Here is a 27,583-nt window from a genome sequence, read left to right as displayed (position 1 = left end):
GTTTCTGTGACACTCTGCAACCTCCATAACTCCCACAGTTGCTTGGGGGCCCTGAGGCTAGCTGCACCAGCCACGGCTTGGGCAGCCCCCAAGTAGCCAGTGTGGCTGGAGCAGCAACACCGGGAGCGCCAGAGCAGTGGGGAACAGAGATTTAGTCATCGTGGGTATTTAAGTCATGGCCAGGTCAAGGGCCATGAATTTTTGTTTATTGCCCATGACCTACCCATGACTAAATGTTGGCCACATGCCAGAAATTTGCAGGAGCCATTCAAAGGCAGATTAACCTTTGTGTTTGGGCATGCAGCTTGTCATGCAGGGGTTCTACTGGATGCCATGGGAAATAAGGCAGAGACTTTATGCACTGAAGCTTTGGGGGGTGCGGGACAGACTCTGGGAGCCACTGTCACATTCTTCCATTCCTGCCGGGGACACTTTCATGTTCAGTCATCCTCCAAAGGCAGAATATGTAACAGGTCAGCCATTGGCACAACGGGCTCAAACATTTCCCCAGCAGTGTGAGCGCTGCCCTGCAGGGCCTCAAACAACGATGAGCTTTAACTCTCTGAACAGAGTGAGTTCAAAACACAGCATGAGGCTTTTTCTATTTGGCAATCCCTGTGGGGAAAAGGCTTATGCTGCACCAGCTCTCCGGCTGTGTCGATTTTCTGGAGCCTGCAGCCCCATGGTGGGCCAGCCTGTGATGCAATATAAAGAAGGCTGCAGCAGCCTGTTATTTATAAATGGTTGGCTGACAGCCTCCATCTTCAACAAATATTTGTGCTCATCTTCCTCTGCAATGCTGCTGGAAACTTTTGAAAGAAGTGATCCGGGTGTGGACATAATTGGAAAATACATGAAGCTTAGCTTAAGCTAATGACTTATTTGAGCACAGCTCTTCCTTCCTGTCCCATTCCTTTCACTCATGAACAATTTATTTTTCTGTTGGGTCACTTCAAGGATTCCTTTTTATTCTCGTATGAATTAACCCTTATTTATTCAAAACATGCATCTAGGTATCAATTTCACTGCTTGTACAAACACTATTCGAGAATAATCACTTCTTGAAATCTGCTATTACAGGTTTGCTTTAAAACCAACTCTGATTGGATCTCCCACTAAATATTCCATCCCCTTCCACATCCTAGTGTCAATTAGTATGCTAGATGGCTAGTGCACTTAGTACACATGTCCTAATCTAGATCATTACTCTCACATTACTTTGAAATTACATTTGTTATCTATTGCCAAACTTTAAATAGTGCATGTAACTGACCGTTGGTGGCTTCAATGTCAGTATACTCTATTAGCTAATATTTATGATTAGTATATAGCTTTTTTACTCTGCAGTACACCTTGGCAATCTACTGTATTACCAGGCCATGCTGATGTCTCTGGTGATCATTTAAATAAATAACTAGAGGGTTCTGTGTAACAGTGAGACTCAGTGGCTTATAGCCAACAGTAACATGGGAAATGGTGGCTAAGTTTTAGGGCTGTCAAGCAATTAAAAAATTAATCACAATTAACTGTGCAATTAAAAATTAATTGCATTAGTCATGATGTTAATTAATACCATTTATATAAATATATTGATTTCTGTTACAACGTGTACAGTCCTCGCTTTATTTTTGATTACAAATATTTGCCCTGTAAAAAACAAAACAAACAGTATTTTTCAATTCCCCCATTTCAAGTACGGTAGTGCAATCTCTTTATCATGAAAGTTGAATTTACAACTGTAGAAGTATGTAAAAAAAAAAACCTGCAAAAAAAACAAAACAATGTAAAACTTTAAAGCCTACAAGTCCACTCAGTCCTACTTCTTGTTCAGCCAATTGCTCAGACAAACGAGTTTGTTTACATTTGTGGAAGATAATGCTGCCCTTGCTTTTTGTTTACAATGTCACCTGAAAGTGAGAACAGGTGTTCACCTGGCAGCGTTGGATCTGGCGTCGCAAGATATTTATGTGCCAGATGTGCTAAAGATTCACATGCCACTTCACGCTTCAACCACTATTCCAGAGGACATGCATCTATGCTGATGAGGGGTTCTGCTCAATAACGATTCAAAGCAGACCAACTCTATCAAGCTCACCAAGCAGACCAACGCATATTCGTTTTCATCATCTCAGTCAGATGTCACCAGCAGAAGGCTGATTTTCTTTTTTGGTGGTTTGGGTTCTGAGGTTTCCGCATCAGAGTGTTGCTCTTCTAAGACTTCTGAAAGCACGCTCCGCACCTCATCCCTCTCAGATTTTGGAAGGCATTTCGGATTCTTAAATCTTCTATCGAGTGCTGTAGCTATCTTTAGATATCTCACATTGGTACCCTCTTTGCATTCTGACAAATCTGCAGTGAAAGTGTTCTTAAAATGAACAACATGTGCTGGGTCATCATCCGAGACTGCTATAACATGAAATATATGGCAGAATGTGGGGCAGGAGACATACAATTCTCCCCCAGGAAGTTCAGTCACAAATTTAATTAACACTTTTTTTTTTTTTTTTTTTAAACAGCATGGAAGCATGTCCTCTGGAATGGTGGCAGAAGCATGAAGGGGCATATGCACGTTTAGCGTATCTGGCATGTAAATACCTTGCAATGCCGGCTACAAAAGTGCTCTGTTCTCACTTTCAGGTGAAACTGTAAATAAGAAGCAGGCATCATTATCTCCTGTAAATGTTTTATTTTTGAGTGCAGTTATGTAACAAAAAAAAATCTACATTTGTAAGTTGCGCTTTCACGATAAAGAGATTGCACTACGGTACCTGTACGAGGTGAACTGGAAAATACTCTTATTTTTACAGTGCAAATATTTGTAATAATAATAATATAAAGTGAGCAGTGTACACTCTGTAATCTGTGTTGGAACTGAAAATCAATGTATCTGAAAATGTAGAAAAAGATCCAAAATATTTAATAAATTTCAATTGGTATTCTATTGTTTAACAGCGCAATTAAAAAAATTAATCACAATTTTTTTTTTGAGTTAATCGCGATTAATCAACAGCCCTAATAATTTAGTATTTCCACACTAAGAGATTTAGGTGTTTCAAATGACAAAGTACTCTTTTTTTTTTTTTTTTTTAAACAAAGCAGGACTGCGTTGTAATGTAACTTTATGCTGTCTTTACCACATGACCGTGAGCATCAAGTTTTTGGTGTGGGAATTTTCTTACTTTTGAGACAGTCTTTCACGGTCCTGGTGTGGGCAGACGAGGCGAAAGCAATGGATATACTCTGAGGCACCACTGTGGCTGGGATTCCAGCGAAGCTAATCTGCACGGCTGGAACTGGTAATACCGAGTTCTGACGCACTTAATGCTTTCTTCTCGCTGTTCAGAGCCCTCCCCATGCCTAGACTTCCCGTTGGCCCATGTTCACAAACATTACAGGGTGCGCTGTGCCAGGTATAATCCTCTCTCGGACATTCTCACAGTTGTTATTAACCGTAACAAACTTTAAACCGACCTTTCCGAGCAGTCAAGTATACCCAGCCTCATGGAGGCCAACAAATGGAGATTGCTCAAGCTGCTTGAAATGTGACAGCCTTAAACAAAAAAAAACACAAAAACGGGGGTAGAGAGCAGTCAGTTTTCCAGAAATGACATCCTTGGGTTTGCCAATGGCCAAATCTCATTAACAGCTTGGTTTACTCCCCCTCCACCAATCTTAAAATGTATTGTTCTCTACCAGTGTGTGATGAGAGGATGTGCGTCCAAACTCGGTTTTATAAAAGTAAAGTAGCTACCAATTTAACCAGGGAGAGAAACTGCATAATTAGCCAAGCATTACGCAGCCAGCCAACCCAGTAATGTCTTGGTCAGTGGGGCTGACAGGAAACAAACACATTATCCATTTTTCCTTAAAATGCTTTATATTTTAACTTGTTTCTGAAGAGGTCAGACAGTGACAGGAATTCCATGTTTTCCAAACACTGAGTTGTAGTGTTTTCAAAGAAAACCCAATAGCAATGTGTCCTGAACTACTCAAAATATTGTAACAAGACAATTGAACAGTTCAGAAGACTGGAAATGAGTCTTATCATTGACTGTATCACATCTAATCGTGGCCACCAATGATCTAAGTCACCATCTGATTAGCTACCTGGTGGTTTTTGTAATATGCACCCCTGTATAGTAGGTCACGGACTGAGGTCACTCTCAGCACTCTTACTGGCACTCAGAGATGCCCAGGAACGGACGGGCACTACACATTCCCCAAGTTGGTCCCTGCAGGTCAGGCCTGAGGCACAGTGGCAGGGAATTTTGTGTTGCTCCTAGTGCATTCGTTTTGGGATCAAATAAATCATCAGTCTCTAAGAAAGGCATCCTGGCACCTTTTGTAAGAACTACGTTCATTTACAAAATATAAATAAAGCACAAAGGGATAGAAATGGTTGGGAGTCCTTGCTGCAGAGACCACATGAGCCTAAGTTGGCAGAGTCAAATGCAAATATAGATTCAGGGCCAATCCAGCCCTTGACATAAGTGGGTGCAGTGCTACTTCCCAGGGGCTGCAGCTGCTTATGGTAGCAGATGAGCTTTTCCCCTCAATATCTCATTTACTATCCAGTTTTTAAAGTAACTTGGAATCACCTTACCATCAACTTGATAAAAGCTGATACTGAAGAATTAAAGTTCTTATGCTAAATTGGTCAATTTCCTTATAGGAACCCAGCGCAGTTTAAATCAGTCCTTACTGGCAAGAGAGCTACAAGTCTTTTACAGGAACAGATTATCGCAGGGTGCATTACATGGGCTACACAAAACCCTGCAATTAAGAACAATTTTCTTTATCAGCAATTCCACTGGGGAAAAGTTATTTCGGAGTTCTCCCAAGAGAAACAATGCTAGAGCGTCACTCACATTGGAAAACATATTCAACCCCCGTCTACTGATTAAACAAACAAAGAAATAGCGAGTGCGGAGGCGGAAGCATCTATGGCTTTGCCCAAAAAAGCTGCGAACAGAAAGAATGCCATTTTTCACATGTAGTCAGTCGAGCCAGGGAATGGGCTCTTGGGGAGCTTGGTGGTAATATAGTTGAATGTTTGAGCTTTATGATAAAAACAGCCACTCAGTCAGCAAGGATCCTGCACTTCTTAGAATATTATTTTCCACAGCCTGTATCACTCATGAACGATATTTGAGCGGTCACTATCCCCACATTTCCCACCCTGATTTCACTGGTAGATCCCAGGGGACTGTTATTGAGCTGAAAAAATGGCAGCACCACCAGTCATCTCTTTGGTCCTGCCTGAGTCTGAAAACTTCCAGATGGCACTGAGAGAACAAGGCAAATATGAAACAAACGTGAAGTCTTTAAAACCATATGAAATCAGAGTCTGTTTACAATAGCATAGGCCATGCATATGTTTTGGTTTAAGGAAGAATTTGTTCCCTCTGACACTTCATCACTCCAGGATACCTGCTCACTAACCGCAGGACTAATCATATTGGCTTGTATAGCAATGTAGTCACATATTTTTTCTTGTAACGATGAGTGGCACTGAGCACCATCACTCCATCCTAGGGAAGATGGAAAACAAATTAGCACAATGTAATGGTTAACTAAATGCAACTGCTGTGATAAGGTAGGACTCCCTTACCTTGATAGAAAGCGCATAGAGGTGGTTCAGCATGACGTGATTGGGCTCAGGAAGTAGAGCTGGATCACACTGAAAAGCATATAAAGGGAGGAGAGAGAGAGTGGAAGACTAAATTATGGCATATTGTCTTTCACAGGCAACCACTCAACAAATCTTTGTATTGGCTCCCCATCAAAATTCCAATACAATCAAAGATCACTTAAGGTGGGACCAGGTTTGCTATGTTCTCAGAAGTTCTGATAATTCTGCAGGGTATAGATTAGGATTTATGGGTGGGGAAACTGTTTTGGTTTTGAAAAAGAATCAGTTAAGATGATGGATCAGTTTGGACTTCGGTAATAAAGATCTCACCCACTAGGGGACATTTCCAAGGTTTGGGATTGTTAAAAGCAGCTCCAGTGCACGTTTAGCCTCTTAAATACTTGACCCTGACCCAAAGAAAAAGGTTGTCCACTCACAGAAATGCCAGTGTCCTTATTCAGGATCACCTGCAGCAGGTGTGGTGGAAGAATAGGTGGAGTCTTGAAACGTTCCTCTGGCTTACAAACATAGGGATCCTGGTGGTAGGGTCCTGGGGGTGAACTTGATAGCTCTGTTAGGGAGATGGTAAAATATTTAACCTTAATGTACCTGTAAAGAGTTTATCTTCTTTAAGCTGCAGTAGTAATTTCACATCCAGAAACCTGTGTATGACAGAAGCTAATTGCGCTATAGAGTAAATCCTCCAGAAACTATAAAGATGCCACACTTCCAGGAAACCAAAGATTTCATCTAGAGTGTACAGGGACACATTTCCTGCTGGGCCAGAAACAAACTAAAAAATACAACCATCACTCAGGACAGGGCTCTTGCAAGCTGCAGCTACATAGCACAGTAGGAAGTTTTGTCACATCATTTCAGTATGTAGTTCCCGTTCATAATACCGGGTTAATCTTGACACTGGTCTGCTCATCAGCAAGATTCTACTCCAACAGCACACAAATATGGGAACAGTACTAGCTGACAGAATGCAAAGGGAACCCACATTTCAGAATCTGGTTACAGAATTTGGGAAGTTTTGTGAAGCTCAAGCACAAAGATCTTTAGCAAGAAGCCCAAGAGATGATTTTAAAGACTCCAGAGTCTGCCTACGGGAGACCAGCTGGGTAGGGTCAACAGTCAGAACTTCAAGGGCTGGTCCTGTTCTCCCCCGCCTTTTTTTTTTTTTTGAGGGAGTGGGAGGGGAGTGGGGGAAGAGATTTCCTGGCACGGTATTTCTGTAGCACACATTCATTACTGAGTGCTACCACAGATTATTTGCTTTTATACTAGTTTTTGGCAGTCCTGGCAAACAGTGGAATAAAATCCCCTTCTTGGTGACAAAATATTACTGAAATTATTTAGTGTATATGAAAGGGTCCAAGCTTGCAAATAGAAACAAAATCCTCCAGGTACCCAGAATGCTGCCATGGCATTCCCCACAAGTACACAACAATCCTGAAAAAAGGGGTCAGAGACAGGTGAGTCTCCATGACCTTCAAACTGCTGTCAAAGCGGTCCACCTCAGTATCAGTTTTGAGTTAGCTACTGATTCACCGGGGAGTGGTCTGAAATCACCATTTCATGTCACACATTCAAAGGGCAAGGACTTACTACTAATCTAGATGGGGTTTGATCAGTGACCTGTACTCTGCTTCAATCTCCTCACTAATTCCAGCTTCTCTCCTTTTACATTTCATGGTCCCTGCACACATCCCCAACAGATTGGGTATAAAAAGCGAGATTCTTCTACTTTGGGGATTTAACTCAAGACCAGGAATTAAACGTAGAGGGTATTTATGTAACTTCAAGCACATGGTATAAGATTACAAATGGATTCATACCAGACATATCTGAGCATTTTTGGGAGTCCACCATTAAAGCATCAAATACTTCAAAGTCAGTTTTCTTCACCTGAATGATGTTGTTAACCGTACCAAGCTGACTGGTTACTACCGGCTGGGAAGAAACAGAGGCAAAAAGTCACAATTCAGAAGGTATGCAGGTTATTAATATTCTACAGACTTGAAAAACCAATGTCTCACAGTCCTCATCACCTACTTCTTGTTTAGCCTCTGGTTATTTAACAGACAGACAGCATTACTAGCCTCAGATTGGTACAGGCCAGCTGGGGCCAGGAACATCTCACCAGATCAAACCACCAATTGCTATTGTTAGCAAAGGCCCTTTCTTTTAGGTTAGCGTGGAAGCCAACTCATTTCTCTCATTCATGTGAATGAATCATCTTGTAAACCTGCAGAATCAAATAAAAATGTTACCTCTGAAGGATCATGCGTCCACTGACCATCCACGTAGAACTTGTACTGGTGCTCTCCTTCTGGCAGATCCAGGATTGCTACAAAGTTATTGTGGCTGTGATTTCAGATAAATACACAAACAATTAACATTTTATTCTGAAAAATCTGTCCATCTACAGACTCGCTACAATTACAAAGAATGCAAATAAAGATAAAAAGAATGCAAAGATCTCAAACAGAATCTTTCAGACAGTTCCTGAAGGTATTGACCCTTTTAAGAGAGCACGTGAGGCAATCCAATGCAATAATCTAAATGTACAGAAACAAGCTAAAGCTAATGAGTACCCTATCAGTGACAGCTGAGTCCCATCTCTTCATATGCGCAACTGCACGTTTTACATTAACACCGATCACCTGAAAATCCAGGCTCCTGGTGTCAAAGGGTTAATGTTATGTTTTTGAAAAGCCATTCTTCTCGCATCTTCGTTACTCAATACAATGTAAGAGCACATTAGTTTGGGCCCATCAGCCACAGCTTCACATACAAGGTAAGTTCACTGCAATAGATCCTTGACTTTCAGTATCTTCCATCACAAATCTCGCCCATCAAATGAACAAGAACTGTGAAAATGAAAGCAGTAACTGAACTACTGCCATAAAAACTGCTTTGAGTAGATGCAGTTTGATCAGACTGTCATTCCTGTGCTTTGAGCTTCCTGCCCGTTTTGAGGTCTTCACAGTAGCTCAGATAGATAGAAGTCATGCCATGTGAACACATGCCAATGGGTCATGCAACACTAAGAGTCCTCCATTCCTCACTTCTTCCCAGGGAAGGGGGCAAAGTCTGCAGATTAAAGTTCCCAGAGAAGCTGTTTTTGCTATTTGAGTTTGGAATGAGTGTCTATTCAAAAGGGACTTTGTAACAGAGTTTACTTATTCACTATAGTGACTGCCAATTGCAAATTAAAGGGGGAGAGATGTCCCTTTTTTCTAAACATTACCTCTGTAGGAGACAAACCTACTTTTCTCCCCCACTCGCCATTATTATTTCTTTGTACCTTTGCTAGGAGAGGTCTAAATTGTGATCTGAGACTACACTAAAACTTTGCCACCATGCCAAAACTACCTCCCTCGCTTATTGATCTGACCATGGCATCCAGTTCTTTGAATCCTTCCATTGCCTCCCCCTTGAAGCACTGCACCATATTTAAACTTCTTGTTGTCCCTCCAAAGCTCCTGATAATTCCATCCTGGCATGTGTCTTGGGCCTTGCTTCTCACTACATTCCCCGCTCAATCTGTCCAGTCTAAAAATTATCCTAGTATTGATGCTCCATTGGTCCCCTTTTCCCCACTCCTGTTTCCATAATTTCTCCCATGCTGCTTATGCATGGAATGCCCTTCTCAAAACCACCAAGCCATCACCCTCTTTACTGAAGTCCCTAAAACACTTTGGGGCAATGTAGCTAAAAACACACTAAATTATCTCCACTTGTGGATTTCCCAGTGTGTCCCATCTTCTACATCTACCTTTAGACAGTAAACCCTGCATGGAATGGACTGTGTGTGTGTCTTTTCCATAGTGCCAAGCAAATAACTATTTCCATGGCACAATTTTCACCTCTGGCAGTCAAAGAGTCCCACCATTCAGCATGATACACTAAGATTTCTATAACTTCTCTCTTCAAGAGCTCTCAAAGCTAACAGAGATATGCAGTAATCTAAGCATAACAATAGCATGACCCTAATTGTTTCCAACTTTAGATAGAATGCCAGTGATGCAACCTAACCAGTTTGTTACCTTCTTGTAAGAGGAAGTTTACTCCAGTTGTTGAAGGAACCTGATAGATAAACCTCTTTCCCTCCCCCAGTCCAGCGAAAGACTGTTGGCCGATCTTGAACAGGGGCTTTTTCACTCACTTCCAGATCTTGCTGCCAAGCTAGAAATTCCTCTCTCTCTTGTGGAGCCTAGAAGCACAAAACTTTACTCAACAGAAGTTCTACGTTGGCTCCTTTGCCCTGTGAAAGGAGAGGTAAGCTTAGAGAAAGGTAACATTTGACTAAAGGTATCCTCAACCCTACGCGTGTTCTTCAGCATTCCCACAAATTGGAAACAAATGCAGGTAGTCACTGTTAGAGACAGAAGTTGGTATCTCAACAGTTTGCAAGTCAGTTTGTAAATAACCCATGAGTTGAAAGATTAGTAGCCTTCCAAATTGGCAGAAGATATTAAAACAGAATGCAAAACAATTAAACCAGAGAAGTAACTATCATTGAGTGGGAGAAGCACACAAAGTAGCTGCATATATTTAAACTGAGGAGTAAAAAATAATTAAAAAGGAATTTCTTTTATAAGGCATTTGTTAGACCCTGCAAAATGCCTTCCAGAGAGAACTTGCAACTGGACCACAGGAAGGCTATTGCTGTCTGCAGGGTACAGCTTAACGCAACATATGATCAATTAAGTTGGAAGACAGTGAGCTAAACATTCTTATTACACCCAACAAAGGGGACAGACCAAAATTAGGACTATGAGAAACTAACTAGGGAACTCTGACAGAACTTTTAAAGTGGAAAGAATCATCACCTGGAATGTTATTGAGTTGGGTGATTAAAAAAAGCATAAAAGGAGCTAAAAAGATACAGCTAAGGAAAGTGGTGCATTAATAGACAACACTGGGCAAGGGATTAGAGCCTATTATCTTATTCGTTTTTCCACAATTTTTGTGAAAAATGTAGTATTTCATTTGCAGAAATCTGCTCAAAGGTTAGAAGAACAAAGAAATAAGGTTTTCTTCCCTTAAAAAAGAGAAAGTCAGCAATGCTTCAAGTTTCTAAAACTGAGTTTATACAGAAAATTGGCTAAAATATCACTAATTTTATGACTTCCAAAAATACAGTTTGATAGAATGTCTAAGCTACAAGGTGCCAGTGTCAGGGGTTATGACGGAAGAGGAGCCATAACTTATGATACCTTTATTTCCTCAGAATGGAACAAGTCTGCATCTTCAGGACTATCCATCAAGATTTTTGGTCTACCACCTTCTTTTGTACTAATGGCTCCACCAGAATTGTCTCTTCGGGGCGTCTTATGGCCCCCATGACGCTCCATACCAGCTCGCTCGCTGCTTGTGTTCCCCATTTTAAGGCCCTGAGAAGAAAAGAAATAGCCTTATCCACTGAGACACACACATATTAGTGAAATTTGAGCTCTGCCATTTTGCTTTTAGAAGAGACTACAGAAATAAACCCACGGCAAAACAGACAGTGATAAATTAGACATGCACAGTAATACAAAGGCAGCCATAAAAAATAGCAGAAAGATATTCCTACTCCTTTCATGCATACACAGTACTGACAGAAAGCACAGTAATTAGTAGACCATAACAGCTTGACTTGCATTATAAGCGACACTGGAGGAATGGAACATACAGATACCCCCTGACCCAACTCCACACCCTTAGCATGGACCAGTAGATAGGACACTAAGCAAGGAATTAGGAATAAAAACCTGGTCTTCTGATTTACAGAGTCATAGAAAATCATTCAATTACTCTACCCTACAAACATCTTTAAAATATACTATATTGTACGTAAAACAACAAGCTTGCTCCTAAGGCAAAAGGGATAACTATAAGGAAAGCTTGCATATAGCCCTGTTTATTTTGTGTTGCAAAGTAAATCCTGGCAACCTTGAAGTCACAGCATGCAGGTAGTTGTCACAAAAGCACAGTCTCTCCTGAGGCCCTTCAGAGATACTCATCATAAGATAAGGTCCTCTATTGTACCACTCAAAAGATGACCAGGAGCTAATATCAGAGTGCTTAGTCCTGGAGCCCCAAAAACATCATCTCTACAACTTGAGCTAAAGGAAGATTTCTTTCATTGTCTGTTAACGAAGCCTTATGTTCTTTCTATGCAGAAGCCAGCCAATACAGGCATACACATATATAATGGCAACAACTACAGTCAATGGCAAAAAAAAACAAAACAACCACCCCACACAAATATTGATGTCAATAAGAACTTGTCCGGGCCCAAAACTACCCACAAAAATATCAATAATTTTACTTAAATAAGATGTTCTTCAAATATAGCCAGTGCAGTAGTTTTCAGAAAGATCTACCTACTATAAGAAAGTTTATAGGGGCGATAAGCTCTTTTTGAGATTCAGGGAGACAGATGTTTGAAGTTGGTGCATTTGTCTAATCAAGGCTTATTATTAAAATGAACAAAACCAGGCTGATGAATTTACCCCGAGTAACTGTGAAAAAGAGGGAAGAGGATAATTTCTTCCTCAGTTTACTCAGTTTTATCAATTACTTGGATTGTTTTTTAAAAAGTCTCATTCCAAGTGTAACAGGTGTCAAGTCTATTAAACCTCAGGTCAGGGTTTCATGGATCCCACCAACATACCAAGCCAGCCCCAGATCTGGGGTAAAATTTTCATAAGGGCTTCTGGGACTTCCATTTCTCAGTTCCATTGGCTTTCAGCAAGACTAAGGGCTTGGCTACACTTGCAAGTTAGAGTGCATTAAAGCAGCCCCAGGCGCCCTAACTCCCAACCCGTCCACACTGGCAAGGCACTTAGAGAGCCTGGACTCTGCAGCTGGAGCACTCCTGGTAATCCACCTCCACAAGAAGCATAACGCTTGTTGTATCTCGGCTGAAATGCCCCAGCGCCAGCGTGAACGAGGTGTTGCATTACTGTGCTTTGATCGGCCTCTGGAAATGTCCCATAATCCCCTTAAGTCAAGTGGTCACTCTTGTCATTGTTTTGGAATTGGCTGTAGGAATGTGGATATCCCCTTTCAAAGCTCCGTTTCTGACAGCCGGCATACTTATCTGCTCCAGGACAAAGCAAGCCATTGGTGTGGAATGTTGCTTGCTGTGAGTGTGAGAGAGAGAGAGGCGGGGAGAGTGGGGTCTGAATTTACAAGGCAGAATGCAGATAAACTCTCAGCAACCCAAAAACCCACTCTCTCTCCCCCAACATACACACAACACACTCCGTCATACACCACCCCACCCCACCCCCGCATTTGAAAAGCATGTTACAGCCACTTGAACACTGGGATAGCTACCACAATGCACTGCTCTTTGTGGCGTTGCAAGAGTTGCTAATGTGGCCACGCCAGTGCGCTTCCAGCTAAGAGCGTAAACACTTGGCAGGTTTTCCCTGCTGCTGTCTCCGAAGGCTGGTTTAACTCCCAGTGCTCTGCATCTGCAAGTGTAGCCATGCCCTAAGGCCCCTAGGTGCTGAAGGCCCAGATCTACAAAGGGTCTTAAGCATTGCAACGCCTACCTTTGAGGCACGAAGAAAATAACTGAAATCCACAAATCCTGGATTAGGCACCTTTACTCCCTTTACAATGAATGGAGAGAGAAAGGCAAGGGAGAGAGCCACCTATGGTAGTAAATGGGAGATACTGATGAGAGGGGTGTGTCCAAAGCCCCACCTAAGTCTAGGTTACAGGGAGCCTCCTATTTCTGCTCGCCAGCCAAATTTGTATTAATATTCAGATATATATTGGAATGATAAAGTTAAATGTCTAATAGCATACTGCACAAGTGCAGCCTTTTCTATCGCTGGTAACAAGTATGAGAGTCTAGATTTAACCCCCAATTTGAGAGTCACTAAGAGTTATTTATTGAATCAGTTTTCTCTTATGAAAATTTATAACTGAAAGTCTTTGTAATACTCATCAACAATTCACTGATGCACTGTTTCAAGAACTTCTTCCAATCTCCCTTTTTAGCTATTCCATGAAGTTACAATATCCAGACTCAAGTATCTCAGATAAAAATTCCGAAGTCTGCCAACTCACCAATCCAATTACCAATTGTAATATTGATAGGAACCTTTCCCGTCCCATCTATCCCATACACAAACTATCAATATACAGAAACAAACACTGAAGTTGTATAAGAAAATTAAATACTTGATAATTACTATTAATCTGTTTAAAACATGAGTGTTGCCAAACTTTCTAAGTAATTAACTCATTATTTCAAGTTTTAATTACTTTTTCTTTTATTTCACAATAACCAATCATTTCTGTATGTTAAGTTTTCATAGTTTTATTTTTTCTAAAGCTCAAGGAACAAACTCTGATGAGACCCCAGCAGAACACACCTGGAAGATGTCCATTAATTATCCCATAGTCTCAGCAGTTCTCAAACTTTAGCAACCTGATGACCCCCCATTTTGATTTAAAATTTTTCTGAAGCCCCAAGTCCCCTGCTCAGCCCCAGGCCCTGCCTCCACTCCACCCGTTCCCCCAAGGCCCCACCCCACCTCTTCCCACTCCTGCCCCTCCTCTTCCCCCACCCCACCCCTCCCCTGAGCCAGTCGTGTAGCCAGCATGGGATATTTGGGTGGGCCCCAACTTCAGGTGGGCAGGCAATTACAGGGGGTCCACCTCCCCCCATCCTCTGCAGATGGATGGAGCCTCTGGCCAGGGGCTCCCCAGGCACTCACCCAGCTCCGGGAGGAGACGCTGCTCTCAAGCGTGCATGGCTCCCTTCCAGGTCCTACCGCCCTATGCCGGGGCCGGCTCCCCCAGCTGGCGGGCCTACGTTTTTTTAAGTTCTCTACCGCCGTTAGGCTCCTGCTCGCTCTCCTCCCAGTGGCAGAGTAGCCACTGGGCCAACCCAGGGTCCCAGAAAAATGGGCGCTCCCAGGCCCTACCCACTCCGCCCGGAGCTCCAGCCTGAGACTGGGGTCGGGATGCGGGGGCTTGCCCCGCTCCACCTGCCTGGTGCTCCAGTCAGGCGGCAGGGGCTTATCCCGCTCCATCTGCTCCACCAGCGCTCTAGCAGGGGTGCGGGCGCTTGCACTGGCAGGAGCGCCAGGTGGGCAGAACAGAGCAAGCCTTGGTGCCCCAACGCCATTCTCCAGCTGGAGTACCAGCTGGGCGGGTGGAACGGGGCAAGCACTGGGGAGTGGGCCTGGATCCTAAATGGGTGGGCCGTGGGCCACCCAGGCCCACCCGTGGCTACACCCCTGCCCCGAGTACACCCCATTCCCGCCCCTCCTGAACAGCTATTCCGCAGCATGCAGGAGGCACTGGGGGAGTTGATCAGTGGGGCCAGTGCCCCCCGACATGACTCACAGACCCCCTGGAATATCCTTGCAGACCCCCATGGGTCCACGGACCCTAGTTTGAGATCTAGATCAAGAGTTCCCTCATTTTCTCAGACAGACATGTCACTTTATTAGTATAACATTAACACCTGGAGTCCAGAATTACTAAACCCATTTATTACTGTGAAAATACAAAAATTATGTGACCTAATCTAAGCAGATAACATTTAATAAAGACACTAATTATAGGCAGAAATTATTACCAGGCTGAGTGGATGTATTAATAGGAGTGTTGTATGTATAACATGGGTCATAAATGTACTGCTCTACTCAGTGCTGGTGAGGGCTCAGCTGGAGTACTGTGTTCAGTTTGGGTGCCACGGTCTAAAATAGATGTGGACAAATTGGAGAGAATCCAGAAGAGAGCAACAAAATGATAAACTGTTTAGAAAACCTAACCTATGAAGAAAGGCTAAAAGGTTTTTCTTAAAAAAACAAAAACAAAACAAAAAAAAGCCAACTGCAGGGTATATTCAGTCTTGAGGAAAGACGAACGGAGATCTAATATATTAGGGCTGTTATCGAGAGGATGTGATCAATTGTTCTCCATGTCCACTTAAATTAGATCAAGAAGTGATCACCTTAATCTACAGCAAAGAGATTTAGATTAGATACTAGGAAAACCATTCAAACTGTATGGATAGTTAAGTATTAGCATCCATTACCACGGGAGGCTGTAGAATCCCTCTCACTGGAGTTTTTAAGAACAGGTTAGAAAACCACTTGTCAGCAATAACCTAGGTATACATGTTTCAGAGTAGCAGCCGTGTTAGTCTGTATTCGCAAAAAGAAAAGGAGGACTTGTGGCACCTTAGAGACTAACCCATTTATTTGAGCATGAGCTTTCGTGAGCTACAGCTCACTTCATCGGATGCAAGGTATACATAGCTCAGCTTCAACATAGGGGGCTTGACCAGATGACCTCTAGGGGTCCCGTCCAACCCTAGGTTTCTACGAGTCTATCCCAGAAGACTAAAGGGGCAGCGTGAAACTGACTCGTGACTTTTTACTCTACAGAAAGAGCCCGCCGGTGCCACGATCCCTTTTGAGGCCGGAGTCTCGTTCTTTGCTATACTACAGAGAGCAGCAGAAACCCGCCACCTCGCTCCAGCACCGATGCTGCACTGGCAGCGGCCGCAAAAGGCTCCCTTGCCGCGGGCCGCCACCGGGCCCCGCACGGGCGGCTCCCAAGGGTGGGGGTGGGGGGGAGCTCGCTCTCGCGCCATGGCCCCCTCGACCGCGGTGATTTCGTGTCAGCGCTGGTGGGTGCGGTCACGTGTCTATCAAAAATGAGACCCCCGAACCCGCTAGATGGGGCGCGGATACTCCCCGACTTAGCGCGGACAAAGGGGGCAGCGTCCTCAGGCTCCAAGAGCCCCCGGGCCCGGGTTCGCCCGGAACTCAGCCCCGAGCGCCGGCTCCCCTCCGGCAGCGCGGGGAGCCCGCCCCGCACGCGGGTCACGGCACCGCCGGGGGGCCCAGGCCAGGCCGCTCCTCCTTCCCCTCAGCCCCACCCCCAGCCTGCTCCCTGCCGCTTCCCACGGGCCACCGGGGCGGGGCCTCGCCGCCCATCGCCTCAAGGTCGCCGGGCCGCTTGGCACCTCCGCCCCGGGCACAGACCCCCCGCTTCACGGCGATACCCAGCGGGCAGGGGCTAGAGCGACAGGACCCGCCACCCGCATCTCACCGGCTGCCGCCCCCGAGTCTTCCTCAGAAACCCCTGCGGGATCCTGCCCCGTCCGTCCTCCCGCCCGGGCTGCTTCCGCTTCCGGCGACTCCTGTGCGCCCCTCTCCCTGCCCCCTGCGGCGGGCTTCCGCTCCGACCGTTCCCCGCGTCCGCGGAGTCACCCTCGAACCTGCCCCCCGGGAGCTGCGCTTCCGGTCACTAGCGCCGCCTTCCCCTGAACTTCCGGTCAGTCTGCGCCCCTCGTCCCGGCACTTCCGGCTGTCGGCGCCGCGCTCCGGCAGGACTCAGGGGCGGGGCTCAGGCGTTTCTGCCCCGCCCCTCGGGGGGCGGGACCATCGTCAGCCCCGTGGGCGGTGCACAGCCCGGGAGGGGAGGGGCGGTGCCAAGCGACCCGTCCCCAGGCTCTGCCGTTCAAGGGGTGCCCCTTCCTGGGCGCCTCCGGCCCCCCCCCCCGCTCCGCAGCAGCCGCTGACCGTGCAACGGAGCCCACGTCGCGTTGCAAACGTGCCGGGGGGCAGCCGGGGGGCAGGTGGAAGAGGACACGTGGGGGAGGGGGGTGCTCTCCAGACTCTGTGCCGCCCCCACCCCATGGCACCGCTTTTCATAGCCAGGTGTCTCCTTGTGCCTCTGCTCTGATCAGCAGGGCAACCACTAACAAGGGGGGGAGGGACAGCTCGGTGGGTTGAGCATTGGCCTGCTAAACCCAGGGTTGTGAGTTCAATCCTTGAGGGGGCCACTTAGGGATCTGGGGCAAAAATTGGGGATTGGTCCTGCTTTGAGCAGGGGGTTGGGCTAGATGACCTCCTGAGGTCCCTTCCAACCCTGATATTCTATGTGATAAGGTTGCCATTTAAATTGCCAGCACTAGGCTTCAGGGTTAATGCAGCCCTAGAGATGAGTGGGAGCACTTCAGGTTGTGCTCAGAGCTATGGGGAATGCGTTCCCCGTGAGTTACAAGGCCTGGCTGACATTACACCAGTGACTGGTCTGTTTTATGCAGGGCCATAACAGTGCTGTCCGTGCATTATAAATCATCATCCCATTTCCTGACCAGCATGTCCACATCCAGGATTCTCCCATGTGCCAAAGTATAATTTTGTCCCATACATCCCATGTTTGGAGCCCAATTCTCTTACAGCAGTTAAGGCTGGAGACGTGGGAAGCAGGAGATTATCTGAAACAGTGCTGAAAGGGTCTGGCAGAGCTTTTTCACAGACTAGCTTATTACAGCAATAGAATTACTCCCTTTCCTTTTAAATACAGTCTCTGGGGCTCCCTCTGTGATTTTTCCTATTTGCCCCACTCTCTACAGCAGTGATGGAAAGAACTTGCCTGGCACTGGGCACAGCATATAACTCTGCCCCCCATCCCCCAGTGCCAGCCTCCTGTGCTGGTGCAAAAGGGAGCTGGGGGTATTCCAGCCCTGTCCAGCACTCCCTCGCCTCAGCACACTTGCCTTAACATTCATTTTCTCAGTGCTGGACCCAGCTTAAAGCAGAATGGGAATTAGTTAAAATTCTTGCATAACAGGTTCCTATATTTGTAGGGTTGCACATATGTTTCTTTAAAACATTTAATTAGCAAGAAGATCCAAAATGCCAAGTGTAATTAAAAATGTTCCTGGTGAGAAGTGTGTCTCACTTTCCAAATGGGCAGATGTCTGGGCTGAGTCAAATGGGAGCAGGTAATTTTGCAAAGGCTGTAGGGCTTAATCCTGCCCTCATTGAGGGAAATGGCATAACTTGCACTCAGTTAATTGGGAGCAAGATCAGGTGTAGTTTTATAGGGCCAAAAAAGCTATGAAGCTAGTTCTCCAGGGCATGACGGCAGCTTTGTGCTGCTCTGCTGGTGCAGAGCTGCTTTAAAACCAGTTTCTGTGGCTGTGGAAGGCTTAACCCCAGCACTGGGGGAACCCTGACTGGTGCAGAGCTACTCAGCAGCTTTTATAGCCTTTTCTTGGCTGTTGGTGTCAGGGGTGTGGCCAGGGAAACAGGGACATGGCTAAGGCATCCTTAGAGATTTCCAAAGTGGTTCACATGGAGAGAAGTGTCACCATAGCAAAGAGAAAGTCAGCTGAGAGGTGCTGCCCACACATCTCATAAACACGAGTCACTCGAAACCCAAGTCAATGGATGTACTGACATTAACATGTGATATGAAAGAGACCTTTATTTGATTTTACTTTCTTGGGTTCATGATCTGTCAGGTTCTTCCAGGTCAGGGCTGTGGCCTACTGACACAGGAGCTGGGTGGAAGCTTGCCAGGGCCAGCGCTCCGTTAGTTTTTTGTTTGTAGGCATATACTTGAGCCAAAACCCCAGACTCAAACACTCCCAGAGTTTGGATCCAGATCTGAATTTTCTAGCTCAGGCCCAACCACAACAACTGGCATTAATTACTCCCCTTCATTGACAGTCTCAGCAGAGAGACCAAGGGCTGAACAGGCCCTGGATACTAAATTCCCCCTCTCAACTAGTCCCTCCAGGTCAAGATTATGCTCATTGGTGAGGACAGGTGGAGAAACCTGCATTATTGCTGTCTGTTCTGAGCATAAACTGAGAACAGGTGTCTCCAGGGTTTCTTAGAGCAGCAGTAACACCCCATAAAAACATTACCAAAAAATTGTAGGCTCCTTAGTACATCACACTTTCTTCTTTGCTTTTCTTAACCCTAGCTACTGCTTCCCTGTGACTTTTTACATTCCTTAACTAGTCAGGTTCCCCCACTCTAGATTCTTCTTCTCCGTCACAGTCCAACTTAACTCCTCTGTTCTCTGTCAAGTTAAAAAAATAAAACCACCTCTTTCTGGAATCCACAGCATATTAAACATTTGATCCTGTGCTTGTCCAAGCCTCAGATAGCTAGAGCATCATTTGGGTGATATCACTATGTTGTATGTGTTCTGGCTGGGTCTGAGTGAGACTTCCTATCTATTCCACATGCCTGCTTTAAAGATATTCAAAGCCTCCATGCCTTGGACTGTGTGACGGTAAAGCAGTCCCGTGTCAGAGAGAAAGGGGCCCGCTGGTAGCAGGCATAGCTGCTGACTCTGTGAGTGTTCCAGGCTCAAGCACCCACTGAAGAAAAAAACAGGGGGTGCTCAGCACCCACGAACCACCAGTAAATGGCAGGAGCACGCACATGGTGCACAGTGAAAAGAGAGGTCTAGTTATGGACCACTCATATGCTCTCTATAATTTGATAGGACAACCTGGTGCAATGGCCATGGCAGTGAGAGCTGCACAAATACCTAGCAGAGAGAAAGTGAGATAAAAATGTCCTGAGTTCTAATCCTGGCTCTGACACCAACTCCCTATATTGCCTTGAGGAAGCATTTTAATCTCTCTCCCTCTTAGTTTTCCCATCTGTAAAATAGGGATAGTTGTAAATCATAGAAATGTAGGGCAAGAAGGGACCGAGAGGTCATGTAGTCCATCCCCTGCACTGAGGCAGTATTAAGTATACCTAGGCTGTCCTTTTCAGATAATGATACTTAGTAAAGATAGGTGAATATTGCACATACATTTTTTTAAATATAAATTCAGATTTTTAAATGAATTTGCTCCAGGGGTGTTCTAGTCCCTTTGTGTTCATTGTCCATTAACATGTATGAACTAGAGTTTCCCAAATGCTTATGGAAAGCAAATGTTAGGCTTGGACATTCAAATGCTTACAGAAAACTAATTTTAAATAACTTTCCATGAGTGATCCCACCAGAAACTCTATTGTAATGGTTATACTTGTCCAGTCAGGGAACAGAAACAATACCCTGTGACCTAGGTGACCAATCACAATTAAGCAACATAGCTTGCATTTCAAATGGGAATCCGCAAGGTGAAAGAAATGGCTGAAAAAATTCATTGAATAATTTTGAACAACAAATCCATTTGAGAAAAATGACAATCCGCTTACAGACATTCCACAAGCTGCAAAAAGCAAAATTAATTGAATAAGTTACATATTAAGTATTATTCACTTAGCTCTTTATCATCTCATAAGTGGTGCATGAGGTGCAGTTAGGTAACGTTTGTAAAAAATTTGCAAGATAAAGCGTTCTACATGGTACATGTTTTTTATTATGTCATTAACAAAAAGAAAGGGGCAAATCTGTCTCCCTTTACTACCATCTGTAGCCTGTTTGAAGTCCAAGGGGAATACTCAGGTGAGTAAAGCAAGCAGGACATGGCCCTACTATTAAAACTGATAAAATCCTTTTTAAAATTAATTTCTGAATATGACGTTGCTTATTGTCCAGAATAATGATGTCATAATTAGAGCTGGCTTGGAATTTTTGGACAGAGTTTTGGTCAGAAATTGCCAATTTATCACTCTGAGATGTTGTTCAGAAATCTCTCTGGTTTGACAAACTTCTGGTGAGCCTCAGGAAGGGTTCCAATGCAAACCTAGGGCTGCCAGGTCTGAGCAGCCCATCCTGCGAACGGCCACTGCCAGAGACCCTGGGCTTCGTGAGTCTGCAGCTTTGGGGTAGCCCCTCCATGTTAGGGTTTCTAGAGCTGCCAGGTTCCCTGCCATGGAGCAGGAGCCTAGAAACCTAGGGGGCTCTCACAGCTTTCAAGCTTGATGTGACAGAGCCAGAAGCCAGGCAGCCCTGGAATCCATGGCCCTAGGCTCCCAGCTAGAACAGCAGTAGTGAAATTGACAAGAATATCAGTTTCAGTCAGCAGCTGCTGGGGTCTCCGGAAGCATATTTTGTTTCGGAAACATCCTTTGTTGGTTCCCATGAACTGGGCTTGAGAGCCCAAGCAGCTGCCCAAGCTGCAATGTCCACATTGCTATTTTTAGCGCTCTAGCTCAAGCCAAGCTAGCATGAGTCTGTCTCCCTGGGCTGGGAGGCTCGCTCCCAGCTGCAGTGTAGACGTACCCTCCTGGGGTCCCAGAGCTCAGGCTCCTGAATGTCTACACAGCAATTTTATAGCCCTGCAGCCGGAGTCAGCTGACCTGGGCCAGCCGTGGGTGTTTCATTGCTGTGTAGATGCACCCTAAGTGGCCTGCCATTAGTGGAATCCTCAGCCCTGAGCTATGCATCCAGGCTCCCCATACAGTGCATGGGAAGAGTTAGGCACCTAACAAAGGGATTTTCAGAAGCTGGTCAGCTGAATGGGAAGACATCTGAGCTGGCCAGGAAGGACATGCTGAGGACAGGGCAGGGAGAAGGGATTTAGGCATCTAAGCTTCTGGCTGGTGGGCCAGAGACACGGACCTCCCTTCACTTGGGAGCCTCAGCTGCAGCCCTTCTTCTGGAACCAGGCACTTAAGCCACGTCAGCTGCTTAAACAGCCCACACCCTAGCAGCCAAAACCATCTCCTGTTTGCACTCCATACCTCTCTCACACTCGCCCGACATTTCCCAGTGCCCCCAGCTGTCTTTTGTGCTGGTGCTCTGCTGCCCTTCCAGCCATCAGTGGCCTGCCTCTGGCCCTCCTGATTGGGGGTAGAGGCAGGTAACAGGTGTTAGGTGTGCTCTGTGTATGCCCGTAGGCCCAGGCTCTGCTGGTGAGACAGGCATGTTCCTGAGAATCCTGCTTTGGGGTGCCTGGGGCTTTGGCTTGAGGAAGGGCTCTCAGCAAGTCATGTGTTGGCACCAGCGCTGGGGGGACTTTGCAAATGCTGATGGGTGGAAACACAGCACCCGTGGGGTTAGGTGGCAGCTGAGCAGCAGTTTTGAAAATGGCCGTGGAGCCTCAAGGGTGGACTCAGGTGCCTAAAGAGGTGAATGGGTGCCTAAGCACCTTTAGGGATCACGGCCAACAGGCCTGATTCTCCTCTTACTAGTGCAAAACTGGAGTAAGTCATTCAAGTCACTGGCTATAAAGAAAAGCAGAATCAGGCCCCAGATCAAGAGATTAGAACAGGCTGCATACAGCCATATAGATACACACACACTATAACGCATAGACACAGGCTGTTGACAGACAGACACTGCGACAGCATACAAGTACAGGCTGTTTCCAGGGATAGAGGCGGACATCCTCCCTTTCTCATCCAGAACAGAACATGAGTACACATGGCCTCCAGAACACATAGGCATGACGAAGTTGCAGACCCAGGCATCCACAGACCTAGTGAGAGCATGTGGGGGAGACAGGCTGCCTCCAGGGGTCACACACAGACACGGTGGGGGACAGACGAACTCCAGAGGCACACAGACACAATGTCATCACATGGGGATTGGCTGAATGTATGTTGCTGCAGATTTTAATTCCCCATTAACACGGATGTGTGTGTTTGATTGATCATTCTTAAAATGATTATTTGAAATTGTCTGGGTGCTCCAGTGCTAATCTTCAGTGCATGAATTGTGAAGCTTGCTGATATCCCAGCAGATGGGTATTGCAGGGCTTCATCTTCATATTGTCTTACTGGTATTAATTTGTCGCTCAATCTAATGGAATATATACAGCATGCTGTTTAAACATTTGTCTGACACACTTTGTATGGCAGAGCAGAAATGCCTCTTATATTTAGAAGCCTTGCTCTAGAGTTACATATCAGGATACTTGTACACTGCTGTTTTGCAGAATGCAGCTGTCCTGTAAGAAGTGAAAGGTCTTAATCTGATCCAGGAGCTGAGGCCAGCGATTTAAAGTTTCCATCTGTCTCTGCCTGTAACACATGCAGGGAGGAAAAGAGGGCTTGCTTTCAAGAAGCAGCAAGTGCCTGGAGGATGCAAGACGGGTGCAGAGAAAAATCTCAGGTCTGGGGCAGTTTTGCCAGCAGGAGGAAGATTCTGTTGTCCTGCTTGGAGTTTCTGTACTGGCATCTCGTGTTCCTTAGATTTCCTACAGCTCTGATGTTTCACTGAGTCCATCATCATTTTACAATGCAAACCTGACAGCCTGTTTTTCTCCTCCAACTGTGTAGGGTGCAATGCATCTTCACAATGGGCCCAATCCAGCAGGTGCTGACTCAGACAAGAGCCCCATTGTAAAACAAGAGGGGTGTCTTAATGATCTGAGAACAGAACTGGGAGCCAGGAGTCACTGATTCCAAATCCCAGCTGTGCCACTGACTCCCTTTTCAGCCTTGAGCAAGTCACTTCACCTCCATTTACTGTCTGTAAAATGGGGATAGTACTTTTCTGCATCACAGGGAGATTGTGAAGATTACTTAGTAACGGATGTAAAACACCACATAAGAGTTAAGCATTATTTTTATTGGTCCAAACCTGGTTTTCTTATTCAGCCTTTGTGTGGGTAAATCTTCCATTGATTTCAGTGGGAGTTTTATGAAGAACTGAGTAAGCAGGGCAAGATCCTACCCAGACATGATAGGAATGTTGAACTCTAATATTGCACCCATCATCTGCAAAGCACTGAGATTCTGTTCTGAGAAAGACACATATTAAAAATTACACAGGGTGATATTGTGACATACACTTTCAAGCAAAATTCTCAGTTGAATCAATAGGGAGTTCTAGTTAAAAAATCAATAGCATGATAATAATATCTAACTCTTATATAGTACTTTTCATCAGTTGATCTCAAGGCACGTAAGCGGTAAGGCGGTAAGCGTCCTCCCTGCAACTGAGGTTCAGAGAGGTCAAGTCACATGACTATGTCACCTAGCATGCTGGTGTCAGTTCTGGGATTAGAACTCAGACCTGCTGAAGCCCAGCCCAGTGCACTAGGCAACACTACCTCCCCAATGAAGATGGGCTATGGAGTAGTCCAAAGAAAAGTACATCGTTGTTACAGGATTTTTTTTTTTTAATAAATAAATAAGACCGACTGTCCGTGAAAAATTAAACAAGAATTTCTGATAAATGTAACTTATTAAAAATACAATCTGTGTTGACCTGAGCGTAACTAGCTTCCATCCAACACTCCCAGAAGAGCTAGAGATCTTTCTGCTAAAATCATGATCAGCCATGAACTAGTTAACAATGTTGACATCTAAACTGTCATAATCAGACTTCAGCATTACCATTGCACTGTGAAACATGGGGGCAGCAGTTCACATGTCCCTTAGAGCCACTGGGCTCAATCCAGCTCTCAGTTACAACAGAGTCAACCCGGAGCAGCTCCCCTGGTGCCATCTCCATTGAAGTCACTGATATCTCTGTAGCTCAGTATAACCTCAAGTTGTTTTGCATGTCTGTAGATCCAGCTCCTTTCTTTCCGTTACCTAGGTGCTCTGTGTCTGTATCAGTGTAAGTAGTTAATAGAGGGCACTGGATTTTGTAGAACCAATAAAGCTCGTTGATGTACACAGCAAATGGCAGCTTTTTCCATTTTCGTGGTCAATTTTTATTCTCAAAATACCCCTCCAACAATCAAGAAACCCTTGTAAATTACTGAAAATGAAAATATTTGTCACTGCTCCGGGAAAACTGCAAGCAGTGGCTTGTATCTTTTGTCAAGAAGATCACTTGGAAGCTCCTGCTATTGATCTTATCTCTTGGGGCAGAAAAAGCACATCACATGTCTTTTGTTTCTGTAACTGCAGGTTAAGAGCATGTTGCTTAAACTTCATCCACATTCAGCTAACATAGTGTGGCCACATTTGAGATTAACAGTCATTCATTAAAAACACAGCAAAAAACCCAACACACTTTGCCCAAGTGAACTGAAAACAAATGCAAAAAAGAAAAAGAAAAAAAGACCTAGATGTGTCTGTCCTCATGGCAAGTACACGTTGTTGGGGGTTGAAGCTGGTGGTTATAATCGCTGCCCCGCATTTAAGATAGATGTAAGAAACAATTAAGATCCTTTATAGCAGCCTCCACTTCAAAAAGGTATATGCAAGTTGAGCCAGGAGTCAGAACTACGTGGGTGGAGGGTTTACCTGGGTATTGTTTTGGGTAAATGTGTGCATGTTGGGGGAAGAAGCACACAGCAATAGATGCAGAAAGAAGCATACAGAAACAGAGAAGGAAGCGACAGACACAGCCAGAACAAGCACAGATGTGTGGTTCTGGAAAAGCCTAGAGAGAGAGAAAGCTTTTGGATCCAGTACTGGCTAAAAGTGGTTTGGGCTGTGGGCCAGGAAACTCTCTTCTTCTGTTTTTCGTCTGCTTGTGTTCAGGGAAACAGGACTTTGTGAATTTGTTGTAAACAAACAAGATTGCATCAAAGGTACCTGACTCCACCTCAGTTTCTCCTCCTAAGTGGAACAACTTGTAAGACCCCAAAATTTTGGTTAGCTGCTCAGGCCACAAGGGGTAAGTGTGTCTATGGGGCGAAGATGAAGGTGTTCAGCCCCTGGTGGCCAATGGGGGCTGTCCCTTGTAAGAGAGGCCTTCATTGGAAAGTCCCCAGTCCTTGTAACAGATGCTAGAACTGGTCCACTGGGGGTAGAGGGGCATGCCCGTAGAAGGTTTTGCAGGGGAGAAGCAGGCACTAGCCTCATATTTTCAGCCTCTTCTGTCAAACGTGACTCCACCCACTCCCCTCACCCATTGCTGAAAGCTGCTGTCTCATTGGTGTGGATAGGTTCAAACTATGTCAAGACCCATATGCTTGACCACTAGTTCTATCAGAGTCTGTCCCACTTTCTTACAAGAGGCACTGAACCTGAGTGACCCAGCCCGGCAGCAGCACAGTCCTTGTTGACATCAGCTGCATGGGGCTGCTGGGGGAACTGTGTTTGACACCAGTTGTCAAACATGGAGGAAAATCCTAGGACAGGCACAGCTTTATTGACCATACATGAATAAATGAAGAGCAGCGATATCAGTAAAGCAAAACTTAGAAACACTAAATTGCAGGGTTTCTTCCTTTCTCTCTTTCACACAATTGAAGTGGTTTAATATAAAAGTCTGTGTGTTTATACAAATCCATAGTACTGTAGGTCAGCACCCTTTGTTATCTTCATAATCACTGCAGAAATGGGGGCCCAACTCCCAGTTACACTAAGGGACAGATTTTCAAATATATTTAGGTGCCAAAAATTGCAGATGGGCACCTACTAGGTTTTTCAAAAGCACGTATGCAGCTTCGGTGCCTAAATCCCACTGATTGCAATCCTGCTTAGGCAGGTCTGAGAATACACTTGGCACCCAGCTGCGCCTTTAGGTGACTGAAAATCTGCCCTCAAGGCCCCGGAGCAGAGAAGCAAAGGCTCAGATTGTTCACAACACTGCACTTTAATATTTTGTAACGTTAGAGCCAGATTCTGATTTGCATTGCACGAGTGTAAATCAGGGCTAACGCCACTTAGTCAATGGAGTTTACTGGAATCTAACCTTTATTGTTTATTGAGGGACTTTCTGCAGCTCTCTCATTAGCCACTCTCCCTGAACACATTCACCATTGCTGCTCGCTGATGACCTCTGAACACGTTAACTTTAATTGGCCAAAATGTATCAGGAGAAATCAGGTACAACTCCATTCCAGGTTTACACCCTTGAAAATGAGAGAAAAATCTGACCCAAGGTTTTTAAACTAGGTATTTTCTTTTCTGTCAGTCTTGCTAGGTGCCACCATTCGAGACTGTTGCTACACATGGAAAAACAGGCACTTAGCTCTAAATTTTGCTCTTGCTTACCCCAGTGTAAACCGGAATAACTCCTCTCAGTTCAGTAGACTTACTCTGAATTTACACTAGAATGAAAGAGCAGAGTTCAACCTTTACTGGCCAGTCGTGGTGTTGATCTTTTACTGGACTATTTTATACTGCAATAATTAAAACTTACATCTGCCGTGAAAACAGAAGATCCTCTTCACCCTGGACTGCGTGAGCAGCACCAATTAAGCCAGGCCACCCTTTGTTCTTGGCCTGGTTCCTTTTATTCTGAGACCTAATTTCTCCGAAGTGGTTTGAAAAAGACAAACTAATCATTAAAATAACAATAATAAAAAAATGAGTGACAAGGAACCTTAGGAAAGACACTTTCCACACACCA

At 45.0% G+C, this 27,583-nt stretch overlaps 1 protein-coding gene across 2 annotated transcripts; it reads right to left on the bottom strand.

Annotated features, from left to right (window-relative positions):
* Positions 1-234: 234 nt before the first annotated feature.
* PRKAB1 (protein kinase AMP-activated non-catalytic subunit beta 1) lies at positions 235-16,984 on the bottom strand. Of its 2 annotated transcripts, none has more exons than XM_074972820.1 (8): positions 16,890-16,984; positions 10,861-11,037; positions 9,688-9,854; positions 7,909-8,002; positions 7,474-7,588; positions 6,070-6,203; positions 5,612-5,680; positions 235-5,531 (listed from the first exon to the last, which is right to left on the bottom strand). In XM_074972820.1, exons 2-8 carry the CDS (start codon positions 11,026-11,028, stop codon positions 5,454-5,456), a joined length of 825 nt encoding a protein of 274 aa, XP_074828921.1. In that variant the 5' UTR covers positions 11,029-11,037; positions 16,890-16,984; the 3' UTR covers positions 235-5,453. The 2 variants fall into 2 exon arrangements, with proteins under 2 accessions (XP_074828921.1, XP_074828920.1); XM_074972819.1 differs by lacking the exon at positions 16,890-16,984 and adding an exon at positions 16,721-16,867 and having other exon boundaries at positions 239-5,531.
* Between the last annotated feature and the right edge of the window lie 10,599 nt (positions 16,985-27,583).

Source organism: Natator depressus, chromosome 15, assembly GCF_965152275.1.
Source record: "Natator depressus isolate rNatDep1 chromosome 15, rNatDep2.hap1, whole genome shotgun sequence".
NCBI lineage: Eukaryota > Metazoa > Chordata > Testudines > Cheloniidae > Natator > Natator depressus.
This window is presented reverse-complemented; position numbering and strand designations above follow the sequence as displayed.